This window comes from Zonotrichia albicollis, chromosome 4 (genome assembly GCF_047830755.1).
Source record: "Zonotrichia albicollis isolate bZonAlb1 chromosome 4, bZonAlb1.hap1, whole genome shotgun sequence".
Taxonomy (NCBI): domain Eukaryota; kingdom Metazoa; phylum Chordata; class Aves; order Passeriformes; family Passerellidae; genus Zonotrichia; species Zonotrichia albicollis.
Genome location: NC_133822.1, coordinates 55,320,333 through 55,339,708, shown reverse-complemented (window position 1 = coordinate 55,339,708; position 19,376 = coordinate 55,320,333). Strand labels below are relative to the sequence as shown.

The following is a 19,376-nucleotide window of genomic DNA, read 5'->3' as shown; positions in this document are numbered from 1 at the left end:
GGAGGTATTACACCGTAAATAGAATTTTAAGAATACTTTCTGATATTTCTATTTGCATCCTGTGTAATGTGCTTTTGACAAAATTAAATTTCAGGTGCCAGTTTCTCTTATCTGACTTCCCTTTTACTTATGGCAAATGTTGAAATAATACCATAGCTGATTTAGTGCATCTTCTGGGTTCCCTTTGTTTTGTTTTCAGCTTGTCTATTTGGAGACTTTTGGTTACTCTATGTAACTAATTATATAAGCTTCTCTATTTTGTAGTGTATTAGTGGTTGTCTGTTCTGTGACATTTTTGTTACTGTGACAGGCAACAGTAACATTTTTCATTTTCAGCCAGCTGGAAATCACGTTGATTTCCACGGGGTGTTTAGCTACCTCTTTCTCCAAAATGCTTATCAAGAATAGGACAAGAGGAAAGGCAGAATGTATTTTCACACATGTTTTTTCAGTTGTTTGACTAATGCATGTCAAATTTAATTTAACCATTGCATCACTGACATTTCTAAATTCCCATAGTCTTTCAGGCTGTCCAGGGAGCAATGTGTGGTCAGGCATTATGAAAATTTATAGTCTAAAAGATTTGCATTTTGATGGAAGCGTTTACTAGGTAGTTCAATGCTAGCTTTATATTACATATGTTTGGAACTGGGGTTGAAGGCAGTAGCAGAGTACACTCATCACAATGAATATTACCCATCTGTACCAAAACAACACCCCCAGTAGCTGGGCTAACCAAGATATGTGTCTCTGCCATACTGAAAGATGGATATGGAGTTCCTTCTCATACAGCTCTGCAGATTCATGATAGTTGGAAGCTACTTTCTGTCCTTGTAAGCCTGTGCTATTGTATTTGTGTCCACATGTAGAAGTCTGACTTAATTTTGATTAGGCAAGTGAAATGGAATTAATTTGTTCAATCAGTTAATATGCTTAGTGTTTGCTGCTAGGTTAGTATGTTGGAAATAAGATGTGCCAATGATACAGACTGAAGTATCTTTTTTTTTTTTTGAAGAAATCCAGAGATGTGTCCTCATCTAAACTGAGTTCTAATTGTGTATCAAGTATAGATTGTAGTGGAAACACAGTTACCGTTAAAGAACGGGAAATTGCAAGCACTTGACATAATTGTGCAAGTAGGGTACTCATGGAGTTTTCATGTAGCTGTTCTTCTATGTGCCAGGATAGTTGTGTAGTGAGGTCTTCTGGGTGAGCTTAAAGCATGCAGCAGTTTTATTTAAGCTGCACAGCAGATCTTTGTAAGACACCAAGCTAAAAAAAATAATTACGTGTGGAGGATGTTCGATGAGGTAAGAGTAGATCAAACATTATGACTGTGTATATAATCTCCATTTTGCACCTGTATGGCTGGCTTTAAACTGCCCTCTAGTCTGTTTGTTGTGTTTGTTGGGTGCTCTCTGAAATCAGAACTAACTTTTTTTTTTGCATGACAATATTTAGCAGTTTGTGAATACAATGTATATTTCTGCAAAAACTATCAGAAACTATTAGATTATGACTTCTTACTGTTAAAATAGCTTGAGTGTCTTCCCCCTCCCCACCCCTACAAAATCCAAATTGCACATGCTAATTCAAGTGTCTGCATTAGTAGATTTTGTTTAAGGCCCATTAAAAAAACTTTTTGCTAAAGGAAGAAGATTTTAAATACAAAATCTTGCAGTCATGTTTTCATTTGCTTTTTATTTGCAGTTGACTTATATGAGACTTAGTTCTAGTAAGATTGAATTTGTATCGTTTGCAGCTGTGCAATTTGTACTTAATAAAAAATTTCTTTAGTTGACAAATGGTATATGACATGCTATTTGAAGGAAATAAATTAAATTTGTGTTCTAGCAAAAAGCTGCTTGAAATTTGCACTAAAAGAGAAACCAAGAGTGTTAAAATTCTATCACTTGAATCTTCAGATGACCTACTGCATTGTGTTCAGTGTGTGTTTTTGTATTTAGGTTATGAAACAAGGTCTATCTTAAATACAGTCTCTGCAGTATGGAGGATGTTATGGACATAAGGAAAATTATTAGTATTTTCAAATGACTGTTATTTTTTTGTAGACATTACAGGTGCAACTTTCTTTGCTGCATTCTAAAAATAATGGAGAAATCTGAGGGATACCTGTAGCTAACCAATGCTCAGAAAGTAGCTAATGCTACTGCTTATAAACTTTCAAAAGACAATTAAGCCATGTTTAAAATTTTCTCTCTATATGTAATGCCTAAGGATTGAATAGGAATAGTGTCCAGTTAGATTGAATCAGTTATTCCACTGTCAGACTGGCATGATTTTTAATGTTTGCCGTTTCCCTGTGCAATTTCCTCTTTTAAGTCCCATATTTAGAAATAACTTAGTTCTACATTTGTTTGTGCGTTACGGATTTTCAGCTGTTAAAAGCAAAATGATTTTGTTTGGTTTGTGGTTTAGGGTGATTACCACAGAATAGTAAACATTGTGCCCAAGAAGCCAGGCCTGCTGGAGAGACCTGGGGACGGGAGTTACAGTCGCTATGACGATTACGGTCACGCCGAGTACAGGGACTACAACGCGGGTCGCAGTTTCGCCCACGACCGGAGAAGTGGCCCTCCACACCGAGGTGTACGTAAGGTGATTCTTCTCTCATGTTTATTTTCCCATTAAGCCTTGAGTTGTAGGTAATTAAAATGCTGGAAAGGTCATTATTGTTGCCCCCTGCAACCCAGCCGTTTGAAATTCTGTAATTTCAGGGTGTTGATGGTAATTTATAGTTCGAAGATGAAAAACTTCTTGAAGTCAGGGCATGTATATATGCTTTGGAAACTTCTGTAGTTTGTGTTTTTTATAGCATTGCAAAGTTGCTCTCTTCAGTATTGACACGGGAAAAAATAAAAAGTAAATGGATACAGTGAATAAATTTAGAAGATATTTATTGCAAGGAGTAATATTTTTTTAACTCATTAAATGCTTTGGTTTTGCAATAAAGTACCGTTTGGCGATTAATTGTACTTGACATATGAGATACATGTCATGCAGTTGTTTTGCCTGTTTGTTTTGCAGGATGAATCAGGATACAGATGGTCAAGGGATGATCACTCTACAAGACCTGAATACAGGTATTTTTTGATTCTAGTAGTGCCATCCACAGGCTGCAAATATTTAGGGCATTTTACTTGGTCACCAAAACAGCTAGTAGAGCAGACCAGTGAAATAACAGGGAAAGGACATCTGTTGAAGTAAAAGACAATAGTGGAAAAATGGGTTTTAGTTTTATTGTTTGAATTAGAAATTGAAGAAATTATATGACAGGAAAGTCTATAGTTTAATAAGGATAGGAGGCATCATGATAACATCTTTAGGATGGTAACCTGTAAGTGTAAGTAATTTAATGCATCTCTGATGAGTCACACTTCTTACATGATTTCAGAGAATTCTTTGTTCTATTATTTGATTCTGCAGCTGCAGTACATTGGGGCTACAGTATAATGACGCCTGTGCCATTTTAAAGGTTGGTAGGATAGATAATAGGATTATGAAGTTCACCACAGCTTTCTTCTGAGCTCCCTGTTTTCTCAGCTGAACTGATGAATATATATTTCCATCATATGTAATGTTAATTTCTATGAACCCTCCTTAGTCTGTACCTTAGGTTCCCATTTATGAAATCTAAGGACTAGTAGTAAATCATAGGGCTGTAATGTACATATGCCTGCAGTGATGTTTGATATGTTTTTTTTGAATTAGCAAAATAAAGTGCACAGGATAGTGTTACACTCAAAATTTATCGACAAGGATGAAAGTCACCTTAAATACTAAAAGAAGAATTGATTGCTAGTATAGGTGAAATATTAGCAGTCTGATCTAAGAATGTCATCTGATGGCTGTGCTTTTATATGCCACATCCTGCATTTCCACTTCTTGAGATATCTATTATACCAGCTTGTATTTGTGGATATTGCATCATGGTGTAAGTCATAATATCATAGAATAACTCCTTGTGACAACATATATTTAAAACTATGGGTATACCATACAAAGATCAACAGAAGTGAAGCAAATTAGCTAGAGACACCTGACCAGTTGGAAAAATTGCTGTTAAACCAGCAGCAAGTTAAAAAAAAAAAAGACTGCAAGCAGGTCAGAAAAAGTTCAGACAGGGTAAGCCTTAGATTTGTGGTGTTGTAAACTCAGTATGTTACTGTTAATAGCAATATCCATACAGGGACACACAGTTGCAGTAGATGTCTATTCCATTGAATAGGATGATTTAGACATAGCATGGATGGATTATTCTATAATCTCACCATAAAGGAAATCCTTCAAATATCACAAGGGTCTTGGTGCAATAGACTTCTTTCAGAATTGCATTCTTGGGGCTAGAAGCAATAATAAAAGGTTTTGAACAGGAGTGCTTAATAAAAATTTGTTTAAAAGTTTTTCCATCCTTTCCTCAAGTTAGATGAATCAGGGTTGTTTAAAGCTGAGGAAAAACACCAGAAAGGCTGAGGAGACCGAGTTAGTGTCAGGCAATTTATTGTACACAGAACAAGAGTGGCACCCAGTGGTCAAAAAGTTTGTCTTAAATGCATCCTTATTTCTTCCTTTCAAAATACGGTAAAAAAAAGTGAGGTTAAAATGTCAGCTCATTTTGTTGAAGGCTTTATAAGTGTGTTGTGTGGAATATGATAGTCCCATCTGAATATATGTTATATACTTCAGATTATGGAGCTGTTACACAACTGCAATAATGCTATGGAAGAACTTCACAAAGATCTATGGTTCAAATATATTTGGAATTGAATGAAATCCTACTGATTCATTATATAAATATAGCAAATAATCTTGAAAGTAAAGTCTTGTGATCAGACTGCAAAACATTTGTAGTGTTCTATGTTTGTAATGAACTTAATTATGATTCTTTGCATATTGCCCACCATTGAGCAATGTAGTGGATCTCAAGGAGGAAATCAAAGTACATTTCATGGTGTATGTTGTCTCCTGTGGTGAAAGTGCTAATTACTTTCTATTTCAAAGACATTTGTTCCACAAAATATGGTATTAAAAAAGTTATTTTGTGCAAAAATGCCTTCTCTTTGGATATGCTTAAAATTTTTTTAGTTAAGTTCTTTGGAGTACACATAATTCTTTTCTTTTTTTGAGGAGATAGGAGGATTTTAACCAGAAGGATTTTTAAAAAAAAATGCATGGAGCATGGCTAAAGCATAGTTAGAAGCTACACAGTCAGAAGTCTTGCATTTAATGGGTTTTCATAGTTAGTACAGTGACTTTAAATTCTTAAAAATAATAGCTTATTTATTGACTGAAATAATAGCTTTCTTTTTTCAAAATTGCAATCAGCTGGAAGAAGTAGTTGTCAATATGATAGCATTTCCCTTTGAGTATTCATCATTCACATGTTCCTGTTTTGGTTTTTGAAAACATACCTGTCAAAAGGTACCTTCTCATCTCTTACCCTTTGTATTTTTCTTCCCCCAGTCTTGATTTAGAGAGCTGAAAAACATTAATTGGGATTCTCCTGAAATAAAATGCTGCTTATCTGCAATATCAAATGTCCTTAAGTGAGTCCTGTGTGCAGTTTTGAGCACCACAATGTGAGAAAAATATTGATCTATTAGAAAGTGTCCTAAGGAGGGTAACAAACATCACGAAGGGCTTTGAGGAGAAGCATTATGTGGGGCAGCTGAGGTGACTTGTTCTGTTCAGCCTGGGGAAGAGGAGACTGAAGGGAGACCTCACTGCAGTTACAGCTTCCTCGTGAGAGGAGGGGCAGGCTCTTACCTCTGCTTTGTGGTGATGAGGGACAGCACTTGAGGGAATGGCCTGAAGCTGAGTCAGGGTAGGTTTGTGTTGGATATCAGGAAAAGGTTTCTCACCCAGAAGGTGCTTGTGCCCTGGAACAGGCTCCCCAGGGAGGTGGTCACAGCACCAGCCTGACAGAGTGCAAGTGTTGGACAGTGCTCTCAGGCACCATAGTGTGGCTCTTGGGGATGTCCTGTACAGGACCAGGAGTTGGTCTTTAGTGATCCTTGTGGGTCCCTTCCAACACCTTATGTTCTGTTATTCTGTAATTCTCTTTGCTGTTGAAGAAACTAGCAGTTAGGGATTTTTTTTCTATTTTTTTCCTATTGTTTTTTCAGTGATATTTTGTTGGGGTTTTTGTAAGCTTCTTGTCTTTTTCTTAGAAGTAGGACCTGCTTGCTTACTTAGCATTTGTAGAGCTGTGACTTCAGCTGTGATGTGTCTAATGACCAGCAGCAGTTCTCCATAAGTCACAACAGGATTGCAGAGGTTCTAGCACTTGGTATACTGTCTTTTTTTTCTTGCCTTCCTCCTTATAGGGTTATGCTCCAGTTTCCAAGCAGCTGTCATTCACATGGCAGACATTATTGTGTCTAGTGCTGTGTGGAGCATTACTATTCCTTCCACATGCTTTCTGAGGGTTGTTAGCCCTGTTTTATGCTATGTTTAGTGAACAGCTGTCATCCTGACCATGACTTTTTTATGGTGAAGATACACATTTTATATGTAAAAAGTAAAGGAATTCAGAGGGTGTGCAGGGCATAGATTTCAAACTGAGTTCTCAGCTCTTTCTCTCCTGTTGTCACCTAAGGAATTCTGAACTCCTGAAACTGATGTGAATTTTGTTTTAGCTTGATTTCAAGTGCCTTTTGATTCAAGTGTGGTTGGCACATACAAAGAATTGTACGTCATAGTTTGGAGGAAACTTTTTGTACACATTAATGTTTTGGTTGCTGATGCTGTGAGAATTGTGAGACTTAGCAATTCAAAGGAGTAGAGATCAATTAAGATGTGACTTCTTTGTACATTTATCTTCTACTGATGTTGATAATTTCTGGAGCTGTGTTAGTGCTTGTCTTCAGTGATATATTGGGCTCATTTATGCAAAACACTAATGCATGTCAGATTTTTTAAAAAAGTTGCAGGGAACCGTGCTGTTATATGTTGAAGAATTCTATTTTGCAGTACTTCCCTATGGGCCTCATGGCAATGGATTTTGCATACAAGTTCATTTTTATAAGGTCAGATGAACTTTTCAGTGTGAAATGCTTTGGAAGATTGTTAGCTGCTGTTCATTTTAGTCATGCCAAATTTTAATCCTTTTGAGTGCACAGAGCATTACTTCATTCTTTTTTTTTTTTTACCAACCAAACTGAGTTTACAAGATGTGAAATATACGAAACTTGGCAAGTAAAGATGGGTAAGACTCATCTTCAAAGAGAAATTACAAAATGACGCACTTGTAAATCCCAGCTACACATGCATTAAATTTGATCCTTAGAATTATCTGAGGCCCAGATTTTTGTAAAATAAGGGTTGCCGTATTTGTGGAATAAGTAAAAAATAGACTCCTGAGGAGCGGCTTACATAGGACATTTTAATATCCCCTCTTCAGCTGTAAATGTGAATAATTTTTCCTTTGCTAATGGAGGAAACTTGTTGCTACTATGTGTGTTGTTTTGTTTATTTCGGGTTAGATTTTTCTCCCATCTTCTAAGTGATATTAGGAAGCATTTTAGTAGTCTAGTCTTTAATTCTAGTGCATTTGTCCATCAAAAACAGATCTGCTTATTTCCTGGAATGCTTAGGAAATACTTTGTAGTAGATGGAAATACTGAAGTAATTTTGGTGCTACAAATGAGAGAAAACTGTCTAGCAAAATACAGAAACTTAATTGTAAGCAGTTTGTGGTCTGTGAACAGTTAAGATCCATCAGTCAGTTCTATATTTTTTTTTGGAAGTGTTCTAAATCAATGGCTTATTGTCTTTTATTTGAAAAAAAAAAAAAGGTTTTCTGAACATTAAACTTGCAATTACCACTTTAGGGGGATAAGGCATAATATATCTTGGGTTTTCTAGATGCATGCACCTTCACAGTGAAAATGGGTTTACTGCAGGTCATGGAGTAAGTTGGTTGCAAAGTGGGGGATAGAAGCCCAGCAATCTTGGCGTTTTGATATCTGCTTGAACTACTCTTGCATTTAGTGATTAACCCCTTGTCAGTGCACACAGTGGTGACAGGAGGTTGCAGAGTTGTGGTCTGAAGATCGTACATTGAGGAGAAAATTCTACTTTGGTAAGAATGGTTATTTTAAATGAAGACCTTTGATGAGAGAGTCTCCAGATGGAAGTTAAGGGTCACTGACTCTTCTCTGAGTAAAGCAGCATTTAATTTTGAGAGTCCAGATGTGTCATAGGCTGAGGCAGTTATCATTATATTGTCACTATGCAGTCACCTTTGAGTTACAGGGGGCAGTTATTTCTTGGGGTTTTTTCCCCCTCCCTCTGTGTTTTCTTTAATTAATGAAATAGTGAACATGTTTAAATAGTATAATATTTTAAAGCAGTATATTATATTGGGGGAGGCGTTTAGGCTTTGGATTTAAACTTTCTTATAATGTAAACTGATCTGTATCTTGCTTATAGAAGATAAACTTAGCCAAAGGGATTTATGAGATGGTGCTATAAATGTACATAAGTCTGCTGATTCGTTGCAATATTTGACAGCTCTTAAGGGACGCCGTACAAGAACCTCATTCTTTATTAAAAAACATGTGTGGAAGGACATAAATATGGCAGTCACCCAAAGAAAATGGTCTTGCTTTTGACAGAGATTGATAAGCAGAGTTGTAATCATACTCATTAGCACATGCCTTTTTCTTTTAATAAATAAATATAATCTCTGCCAGAACATTGAACCTCTCAGGTATTCACATGGCTGAGTAGAGTAGCTTGTTTATTCATATACAAAATTGCAGTTTCCTTATAATAGATCATTGTGGTAAATTCGTTATACCTGTCTGCAACTCCAGGCAAGAACTTGTCTGTTGAAATCTTTTGCTCAGAAAACCTATTGTGTTATGCTGCTAGCTAAATTAGTTTATCTTGGCTTATGATATTTTGGAGGGTGGAGGGGGAAAATTAGAACCATTTGGAACAAGATAATAGGTGTAATATACAACTTAAAAGTTGATTCTGGTTTACACTAAATATTTAATGACTTCATATTCAGTTCATTTTTATGCAGCAGTCTTACTGATTCAGTAGCTGCTACATTTTCTTTAAGAGCTGTTTTCTGCTCTGCTGGCTGTAGCTCTTTTGTGCTTGGGACAACCAATTTGTTTGCAAACTGAGATTTACGTTCCATAATTTGACTGTCATTACTCAGTCAGAGTTAAATATATCTGATTGTATGCTTGCACATTGGGTTCTGTAGGTCTATAAGTTTTTACTTTGAGTGGATTTTAAGAACTCAAATCTTCTCATGCAGATACCACATAGCATTTTAAAAAATGCCCTCTACTGAAGACTGAGTATAATCAAGAGTAGTTCAGAAATGTTTACTGGTGCAGGTCAACTGAAAGTTAAAAAGTTTCAGTTTGGACAAGTTTGGTTTTATTGTTGTGATGAATCTTTCTTCTGTTTAACTTGGAACTCGGAGGCTGTGTGAACACTGCCTGCTTTCTTACTAGGAATTTTATGTCAAACTGAGTATCTGCTCTGCTCATATGGGCCCTGTGTGCATATGTCTAGAATTATTCTGGAAACCTCATTCAAAGCAAGACTGCTGTCATTCCACTTCTGAGATGTTTGTCACTTGAGAATGGGGGGAAAGGAGAGATTAATAGGCAGGGTTTCAACTGTAGAATTTTTTTGCCCCCCATTCTATAATGTAAAAATATGGGGAGGAGGTAGAAATTGCTCTTGTTTTCAACTGGGATGTTTTTATATGTTTTAGCTAATTGTGTGGCTAAATTGGAAGGTGAATGTTGCTTTTGCTGGCAAAATATTATTATAAATTATTGAAATATAATATTTATATTCTTAAAATTTGTTGTTGAATAAGGAATGGCCAGGTAGTAAATTGACTTGTAAGTATTTGACAAAATTACAGTAAACACACCAAATTTGGTAAAAAAACAAACTCCAGAAGTTCTCATCATGTCAATTCTCAACTACTGTCATGTTTATTTGACTTGCTTTTGATCCAAAGCTGTGTTACACTTAAAGGGTTTGTGGCTTTTTGTGTGTACAACTGTTTCCCACTGTAGTTTTTGTAAGGTTTTAAATTGTCATGTGAAATTGATGTCGTCATTATATTTTTTCAACAGGGGCTATTGTGTGAGACACCTGTTTACTAGAGGTGGTGACATGTTATGATACACCTCTAAGGAAAAATTCAGTAGTCTGTGCAAACTCAGTTCAATTTTGTGTTAACATTGATTACATGTTTAAAACTTAGTCCCACCTTGGGAAAATTATGATTTCCTTCTAATTAAATGTTGTTTACATAATGCTAATAAACTGTAAGGAGCTCATCTGTTTACAATGTATGATAGGATAATGTGCCTAAAGATAAGATTATGTACCTTTCCACTGTAAGGTCTTGATTAACATATTTCCTAAAGAAAATCTTTGAAAAGCCATCTCACCTGGTCCAGTCTTACAGCTAGCACTATAGATGGTATCAAAACCAACAGGTTAATGCTGCATTGGGAAATAATGAGGCAAACTCCCATGGGTAGCACTTGATTATTCTGGAAAAGTTTCCTAACTACTTCATTGAAAAACAGCTAGCTTCTGAGACAGTGGGGAAGGGAAAGAGAAGGGAGTCTCCCTTCGAGTGCAGACAGCTTCTGTTAAGATGGCATCAAACTAAATAATCTCAAAGCCAGTGAATTGAACTGATGAATGTAGTTGTGGCTTTCTCATGTTGAGGTGTATTGTCACAGAGGACTTTGACATAATTTCCCTTAGGAAGGTAAATTCTTGATCATCTGTTAGATTCCAAGGACTTGTTTGTTATGTTTTGAATATACTAAACATTTTAGATTCAATTCCCATTGAGAGAGGGTGGGAATATTAGGATACAGGAGAGGAAAAAGTTTAATGTTCTTGATAATTTAGGCATCCTTTTGTTAAGCATTTTGTTTCAAAGAGAATATTTTTGATATGTCATTTCCTTGTGTTTAGGTTGTTATGATCTACATCTGAGGAAAAGTTCATTAATAAAGCAATTCCATGATCTCATCATGTTGGTATTATTTGTAAAAGATGATACTATTTTTGCATAGTAACAAATTATTGTCAGTGTTAGTCTTGACATTAGTTCATGATATATATTTGCATAACCTTATCGGTTCTTTCCTTTGTAAATGAAGTTGTGTAGAACTTGTCTATGAGCTGACAATAAATGCCTTTGTCTAAGTGAAACTGAATATTGATGTCATCACACATAGCAGGGTTGGGTCAGCCAGTTGAGGGAATGTCTTTTTCTTCTGAGGTCTGACTTTTAATAGTTGCATGTCTTAAATTAAGTCATAAGTTATCTAGCCTAGTATGCCTAATTATTTTTGAAAACTATGCCTAATTATTTTTGAAAATTATGCTTGAGAGCATGATTATGAAATTTGGAAGTAAAATGAACAAAATGTTTCAATGTATTGACTTCCAGAATAATAGAATGTTTTGGGTTGGAAGGTACCTTCGAAGGTCATCTAGCCCAACCCTCTGCAGGAAGCAGGACATCTTCAAGAAGGTCAGGTTGCTCAGAGCCCCATTCAGCCTGACCCTGACTGTTTTTCCAGGGATGGGTTATTTCCTCTCTGGGCAACCTGTTCCAGTGCTTCAGCATGCTCATCATAAACATTTTGTGGTAGAGCCTTTCTTCTCCAGGCTGAACACCACCAACTCTCACACCTTTCCTCACAGATGTGCTCCATCCCGCTTGATAATTTTTGTTGCTGTCCTTTGTACCTGGTCCAGCTGTCCATCCATGTCTTTCCAGGACTTTGGAACTGAGTGCAGTGTACCAAGTGGGATCTCATCAGTGTAGAGTAGATGGGCAAACTAATTCATGTTTCAGTTACTCAACTCAGTATGCATTCTACATACATTTATCTTGTCAGAGGCAGTTTTTGAGCATTTTGTTCAAGGATTATCTAAGTAAGGTGAAAGATTACAGAGGAGACTGAAGTGTGAAGCAATTACCTTCTTTAAAATCTTTTTTCAGCTACTATTAATTTATTAATACTTACTAAAACTTGTGTCTGTTAGATGGCATTCTGTTTTAGAACTTATCAATGAATTTACATTAATTACAGTGTTGCTAGATATCTATGTCTCTTATTTTTAGAATAAAAAAAGGAGTATTACTTCTTTGAGGCTTATTGAGTCTAACTTCAACTGCTCTAGAATTTTGTCAAGGAACCTGTTTTATTTATTGTAAGTAATGATAAGTCACAAATGCAGTAAAGAGACTGATTTTCCTACAGTAAAAGTATGTTTGTTGTCTGAGAGAAAATATCAATGTCAGCTTAGGCACAGAATGGAAATAGGGGTCCAAGGAAGGTTGCAGAGTTTGGGATTGCAGCAGTACCAGTTTCAATCAGTAGAGCTGTCATAGAGCTCCAAAGTTAACTGATATTAAATCACTGAAATAACTGAAGGCATGCAAGAGTTGCAGAAGGATTTTTATTAAAGAATTTACCTAAGCAGCATAGCTTGCCTATATGTGAAATATGTTCAAAAAAGTGATTTTTATAATATGTAGGAAATGGCCTACAAAAAAAGGCAAGAGATATTAATGTTGATTATAGAGACTGTAAATTGTAATGAAGAGGAAATGTCTCTCTTAACTTTCTGATTTTGAACAAACTCTATACCTGAAAGGAAGAAATGAGATCACATGAAGAAAAATTCCATTATGTGCAATGGGTTTTTTCTTCATGTATGTGTAATGTCATTTATATTGAGAAATCCAGAAGCAGAGGCAATAGTGTGCTAACTTTACTGAAATTTGCTGTGCAGAAATCCATACCACTATTACAAACAACACGTTGAGGCATATAAACAAGTGAAATCTATTTGACCTAATTGCTTCAAATCTCGCTTTGTTTAAGAATAAAAACAAAGAAATCTGTGAAGCATTTTTCCCATTTAGAGAAAAATTTAATATTTTTCTGATTTATAGATCACATTAAGGGATTTGGAAGTAGGAAAAAAGTAAATATAGTAAGGGTATTGTCTATCAGTATCACTGACATAAGGTGTTACTCCTTACAAACCTGTTCCACAACTTGCTCTTCCTTTTGCAGCTTTTTATTGATAGTGTTAGAAACTCAACCCCAAGAGTAGATCCAATCAGCATGTCCTTGAAGAACACAACTACTTGTTGTGTTCTTTTGCCAGTGAACTAAAGGCATTCCTTAGCACACTGATGAAAAGCTTAAGTGCTCTTCCAGCAGCTATTTCATGGTTTCTGGGCTCTTGTATGAAAGGATTTTAAAGATAGCTTTTGGGGAAAAAGTAATAGCTTGCTGAACATAAAATTCACTTATGTCCCTAAAATGAAGTGCAAAAATATTTCTCTCTGGGGCTTAGTGTGTATGTAAGACAAATGCTTGTCTACATTAAATTGCTTGCACATACTAAGTGTGAAATAGATTCAAAGCCCTCAAAGAAAAGACACTTCTGAGGGATACCAATGTGCTTTGGTACCTCAGGGAAATGTTTTAAAACTCTTTTCTGTGTGCTGGTTTCTGCCTGAGGCAGGACAACAGTAAAAGTGCAAGTACCCACTTAGGAATCTTTGTCCATTAGAACTTTGTCTAGAAGCTAAAACATTGACCAGTTTCTCTGATCTATTAGGGCATTAGGAAAAAAATGTATGGAAAGTACCATGTTATACTTCCTAGCAATTTTCCAGTTTTTAAGCTTATATTGAGATAGAAGATTTCAGTTGTTTCCATTTTGAATTAAGTTTGCTTAGGAATTAGTTTAGTTGCTACTGCATAGAGTCATAAAATGGGAGAGGTTTATGAGCTAGGTCCCTGAGCTAGTTGTCTGAATTTCTTTATTCTTCTGGGGTGATACAGGGCAGTTGTAAATGTTTTAGCTGTTTCCAGACATTGTAATTTGGTCCATCACTTTAAGCAAATACTTCCTCTGGAATGCAAGACCTATGTTTTGTTTTCTATTTAGGGAAATGGGGGGGGAGGTCTTATTAAGCCCTTGTTTGTAAAGAAAAAAAAAGAAAAACCAAGGTCACATGCATTTGAATGCAGTTATTTTGTCTAATTTGATCTTAATTTGTCTAAGTAGCACATTTTGTTTTTATTCTTGAGTTGCCTAAAGCTGTTTGCTCTTATTTCTTTTTTCTGGATTCTCTGCTTCTCTGTCCTTATCTGTGATTGACCATCATTTCTCCCTGTCAGATAATAGAAGGTTTTAGCTTAAATATACTTTTATTATGTAGGCTGATGTTGCAGCAGGTCCAATAGTACATTATCAATGGCAGTAAAAAGGAGGAGGGCACTAAGAAGAAAGAGCAATGTAGTAGGATTTCCAGTGCCATTGAAGTACATAGCTTTACTATTCAACTAAAGGACAAAGAAGCCCTTCTCTCTAATGTTGCTATAATATTCAGATTGTCTTATTTTTTTATCCTCTGACCTGTCATGAGATCCTGAGGTGGTGGCAGGGAGAGAGGAGTTGAGTAGCTTTCATACTGACTGAGGTTGACAAAGATTTGCTGTTTGCTTATGATAACTTCAGAAGTATTGCATGCAGCATAAAAATCATGAAACATCTATATATTTTCAATTTTTTTGGTACATTTGGTATTTCTGGGTATCCTTTTCTGCTTGAAACAGTGTTTCACAATGCCTGTTTCCTTTTGCCTTCATGCAGAAAGCTGTTCATAAGATTACACTGGCAGGTCCTAATTATGTTAATTTCATTTGAAGCAAAATGCAGATATCACAAGTGCTCTAGTTACTTGCTTAGTCATAAAATGTTGAAAACCAGTTGTCAATAAGGAATCTTATTGCCATTTCAGATATTCAAATGAAAGCCATTGAAACCAGGTGCAATTCCTTCTATCTATGATGATGTAATTCACTGTATTGTTTTAGCTTAGGATGAATCTGCATAAGGATCTTTGGGCAATAACAAGAGATTATAGCACATCTTCAAAGCAGAGCCTGAGTAAGTTGTTGGTTTGTTGCACAACCGTGTACTGTGTACTTTAGAAAGAAATGGAATTAGTTCTGGGAGAGGGGTGGCTGGAATCTTGCACCGCCTACGTTTACTTTGAAGATGCTATAAGTGGAGGTGTTCTTGCCTCTTCTTTTAGAGGCTGGGGGAGTTGTATATTTTATTAAATATTTTCTGCATCATCTGATTCATGTTGGTAGTTCTTGCAATGTCCTGAAAAGGCAGGCAAAAGGAATTTTAGTTTAACTTTTCCTCTCCCTCCCCCATGCCTGTGTTATGAGGCAGAAAAAGTATTTTCAGTTAAGGATGCAGTTCAGATCTTGACTGTTTTATCTCTTTGCACTGAAGTCTGGTGTTGCATAAGCTATTTATAGCTTCTTCAATTTATTTATAAGTTAAAGATATAAAAGTGTGAGAGTTATTTCTAGGCAAGGTTAGTAATTAAGCACGAGCCTGTAAATGGAGTGTTTAATCCCTTTGACAATAGCAGTGATTTTCTCGGATGGAAGGGATCACAAAATCATCTCTGACTTTTTAATCTAGGTTATAGGCAGCACTCACCTGTGAATTACTGGAAGACCCTCCTGTTTCTGTTCCACACAATATGCTGTTTTGTTGCCAGTGTTCAGCTCAGTGTCAAAAATGAGAGTTATGGTCACTATAGCTGGACCACAATGTAGATTAATATTCTAATTGAAAAGTTGAATGTAATGGGATATAGAAGTCCCAGAGAATAGTGAGCATGAAGTATTGTAGGCTGTTGCCCAGTAACACAAATTCAGTGAGAATGTTCTAAGAGTCCTCTTACAGTAAAACCTTTTCCTTTATTGTATGTGATGTGCTTCACGTACCCAAGTACCTCTCTATTCCTGGGCATTTCACATTCAGGAAGTGATTTAATTTTACTTCTGAGTACTCTTAAGAGATAAACCTGACACACTGGTTTGTTAATCTTTGTTTCACAGAGCTTAAGTATACCACTGTTCAGTTTCTGGTCTGTGGGCAACTGAAAATCTCCTCAGTGTTGTATTCCCTTGATTTTCTGCTGTGCAGAAAGTCATACCTTTGTCTGTTCTGTACTTGTGTTTTGTCCTTGAGAAAACTAGAACTTATGGTGAACTGAAGTAGCTGTCAGGCTGGAGCTCTTCCCCCAGCTGCCCTTGGGGAATGATATATCACAATATGGCTGTTCTTGTAGCATTTCAGAAGCTCCTCCAGACTGCCAGCTTTAGTGAGAACTTCATGGTCAAGTTTCATCTGTGTTAACAAAGATGTTGCTTCCTGTTGCAACACTGCTGAGAGAACAAAACTGTGCTTTTAGGATTAAGTGTGAATCATGAACACAAAATACAAAGACTTGAGGGATGCTATATAAAAGGGATTAATTCTGTATTTGTTGTTAAGGGCAGTAGATCTATTTTAAAGTATATTTTGCATCTCTATTAAATATTGTCCCTGCTGAATAAACCCTTTGAGTATGTGTTGGAATCTGAAGCATGTGCTTAACTGCTTTGCTGAATTGGGGCCTTCGTTACCAAATTGCAGGTGTATGTTAGCTTAAGTATTTAAGGAAAAAAATAACTGTAAAACAATGCTTACTTTGTTCTGTTCAGTGTGTTATATTAATGGAAAACATCAGAAATGCTATGCTGCTGCTATGCTGTCCCAAACAGACTTAATATAGTTAATGGCATGAATGTTCTGTATGAGATATGGTTTAGTTAAGAATTGACATGCAGTGGTGAAATAAATATTCAAAAATTGAAAGTGAGATTCTATTTTGGGGTGCATAATATTATTGTAGAATGTGGCTTTCAAATATTTTCCTGTTTAAAAGTATGTTTCAATTAAGTTTTTGAAAATTCTTACATGGATATTAGAGCATTTATTATACATGTGCAATAGCTGGGGCACTGTAAACATTACCATAATAAACTGCTCTGTATACAAGGGTTTAATAACATGATCATAAAAGTGTGTTTTACACATAAGTGGTGTACTGGTCTGCCAGAAAGCTTGTGCTTTAAAAATAGATATAATTATTTAAAGTGAGCGATTAAGAAGGAAATGCAAGAAAAGGTGGGCTGTGCCTAGGTCATTCCTGATAAATATTTGATCAATATGTTCTTTAATAAATAAATAACGCCCCACTTAGCTAGAAAAGGTAGCTCAGTGCAGGGTTAATCTAGTGTTCCTCAAGCCTGAACTTACACTTCATGTCTGTGGCTGCGTAAAATGCTCATACATATAATGAAGTTTGCTTTCCGTGCAAAAAGTAAACCTGCACTGTGTAAAGCACAGCAGTGTCACTGGGGTTTGTTTTGTGGCGCTGCCTCTGAGGCTTCCATAGCCCAAGATACCTTTGGCACATGGAAATCCTTTGTCATCTGTCACAAACATGGGCCTGTGCCTTGCTGTAGGAATTGTACATCTTTTCTTCTCCACCAGCTCAAAACTAGCTGTAGCTATGTTGTGCTCAGTGAGACCACCAGATCTTTGAGACATTTCTCTGTTTACAAGCCTGGACTCTGATGTGAAATAGGAGATAAGATAGATTCTGAATTACTAGAAATGCTCTGAAATCTTGGAGATTTTGATGGAGAAGCTGAGGAGTACTTGCTGCTCTTACCAGTGCATCTTCTGACCAAGGCAAAAGTGACAATTCTAGATTCAGTTAGCTTGTATGTCTTTTAGCTCTGTGATTCTTTAGGACAAGTTTGAAATGATACTAGGGTTTTTTTTTTTTTGCCTTTACACATACATGTACATTAATATGATTTACAAATAACTGACACATTTGTGCTGTGGTCTGGAGTAACAATCTTTAAATTTAGTTGAAAGTTTTGGTGTTTATTAAATTATGGTTTTGAATCAGTTGGGTGTGTGACTTTTTACATTAAAGTTCAAAATTAATATTGTGTGTTGTGAGAAACATATTTAGGAGATATATGTCCTCATATTTTCATTCGAGAGTTGACCTTGGATGGATTCATAGGTGAGAGAATAGATATTCTGCAGATTTCTTTTTATCTCTGCTGGATATATCTGAAATCTGTCAGCGATATTTTGTGTAGCAAGGTGTGTGAAATCAAATGGGGAATATAGGCCCTTGAAAATAAGAGAAAAACATAGCTGAAAAATGCCAAATAATGTAAACAATATTTTCATAAGCACTTTTATCTATTGTAAATTAAGGCTTAGTTTCCAGGGTAAGTGTACCGAATCCGAACAAAATTGTGAGAGTCTCATTTCGTCAATGTCTTTTTCCTATGTTTTAGCTGTATTGTCAAGAAATAGAAAGGAATTAGCTTCTAGCAATGAAGCATCTCAATGAAGGAATTACCTTTTTCTTTTTTTTCTTGTTTTTCATCCCTTGCCTAGTAGTCTTAAAAACACTGAGGATTTTGGATGTGTTTGACAGTTAACCTATTTGTATTTAGCAGGCATGAACCATTGCCATTGTACTGTTCCATAAACATTGTAAAGGCAAGCAAGTTACTTGTAATTTTTTGTTGTCTTCCCAGGGATGTCAGAGATGGCTTCAGAAGAAGAAGCTTCTATTCTTCTCATTATGGGAGAGATCGATCCCCTCACAAGAGGGACTCTCCTTTCTTCAGGGAATCGCCGGGGAGCCGAAGGGATTCTCCGCACAGCAGATCCGGCTCCAGTGTCAGCAGCAGGAGCTACTCTCCTGAAAGAAGCAAAGCCTATCCTTTCCACCAGCACAGCAGAAATATGTCATCTTTACATAAAAGAAATGTCTCTTCTCAGCAAGGTAATGCTGGATTAATGATGGGAACTGGTTAGTGAGGTGAAACTGCAGCTCACTGTATAAGCCTTTCTTCCTTACATGCTCTTTTTAAAATGGGAAAGGCTGACATTTTGTACTATGTGCTGTCTGCTCTGGTTGTTTCATTGTACTCTCTGTTCCCTTATGTATTTCATGTGGGAGATTGTAGGTGTTATTTTGGTATCAGGTCTAGACTGGCTGTAGGAGTTTCAGCTGCACAGCTTTTTCTAGTATTTTATATTATTTTTAGCATCAGCTCCTGTTATTTCTTTATGTGCTTCATTGGATTTCCTGACAAGAAACTTTGCTTCATCTACAGCAGGTGAAGACATTTCTTCCTGCAACCAGAATAAAACAGGGATTAAAAAAAAAGAAGTGGAAGTACATACTTCTACTTACTTCATTTTCTCCAAATTTTGCTAGACTTTTGAAACTATTTTTTAGCTATTGCATTTCAATGTCAAAACCTTTCAGATCTGGCTCTCCTTGAAGAAATGTGAAGCATCTCAGTTGAGTCTATTCTGACTTTTTGAAAGCTTGGCTCTTAATGTTTCCCAGAAGT

The 19,376-nt window shown here is 36.2% G+C and overlaps 1 protein-coding gene across 2 annotated transcripts in view; it reads left to right on the top strand.

The window, feature by feature from the left end:
* The window catches only part of PPHLN1 (periphilin 1), a 63,841-nt gene that overhangs the window by 7,044 nt on the left and 37,421 nt on the right, over positions 1–19,376 (top strand). The window contains exons 4-6 of one of the 2 annotated variants that reach the window (XM_074539840.1): positions 2,440–2,610; positions 3,049–3,104; positions 18,549–18,799. In XM_074539840.1, coding sequence (XP_074395941.1) covers positions 2,440–2,610; positions 3,049–3,104; positions 18,549–18,799 — 478 coding nt within the window. Of the gene's footprint in view, positions 1–2,439; positions 2,620–3,048; positions 3,105–18,548; positions 18,800–19,376 lie in introns of both variants that reach the window. The other variant, XM_074539839.1, reaches the window with a different exon arrangement.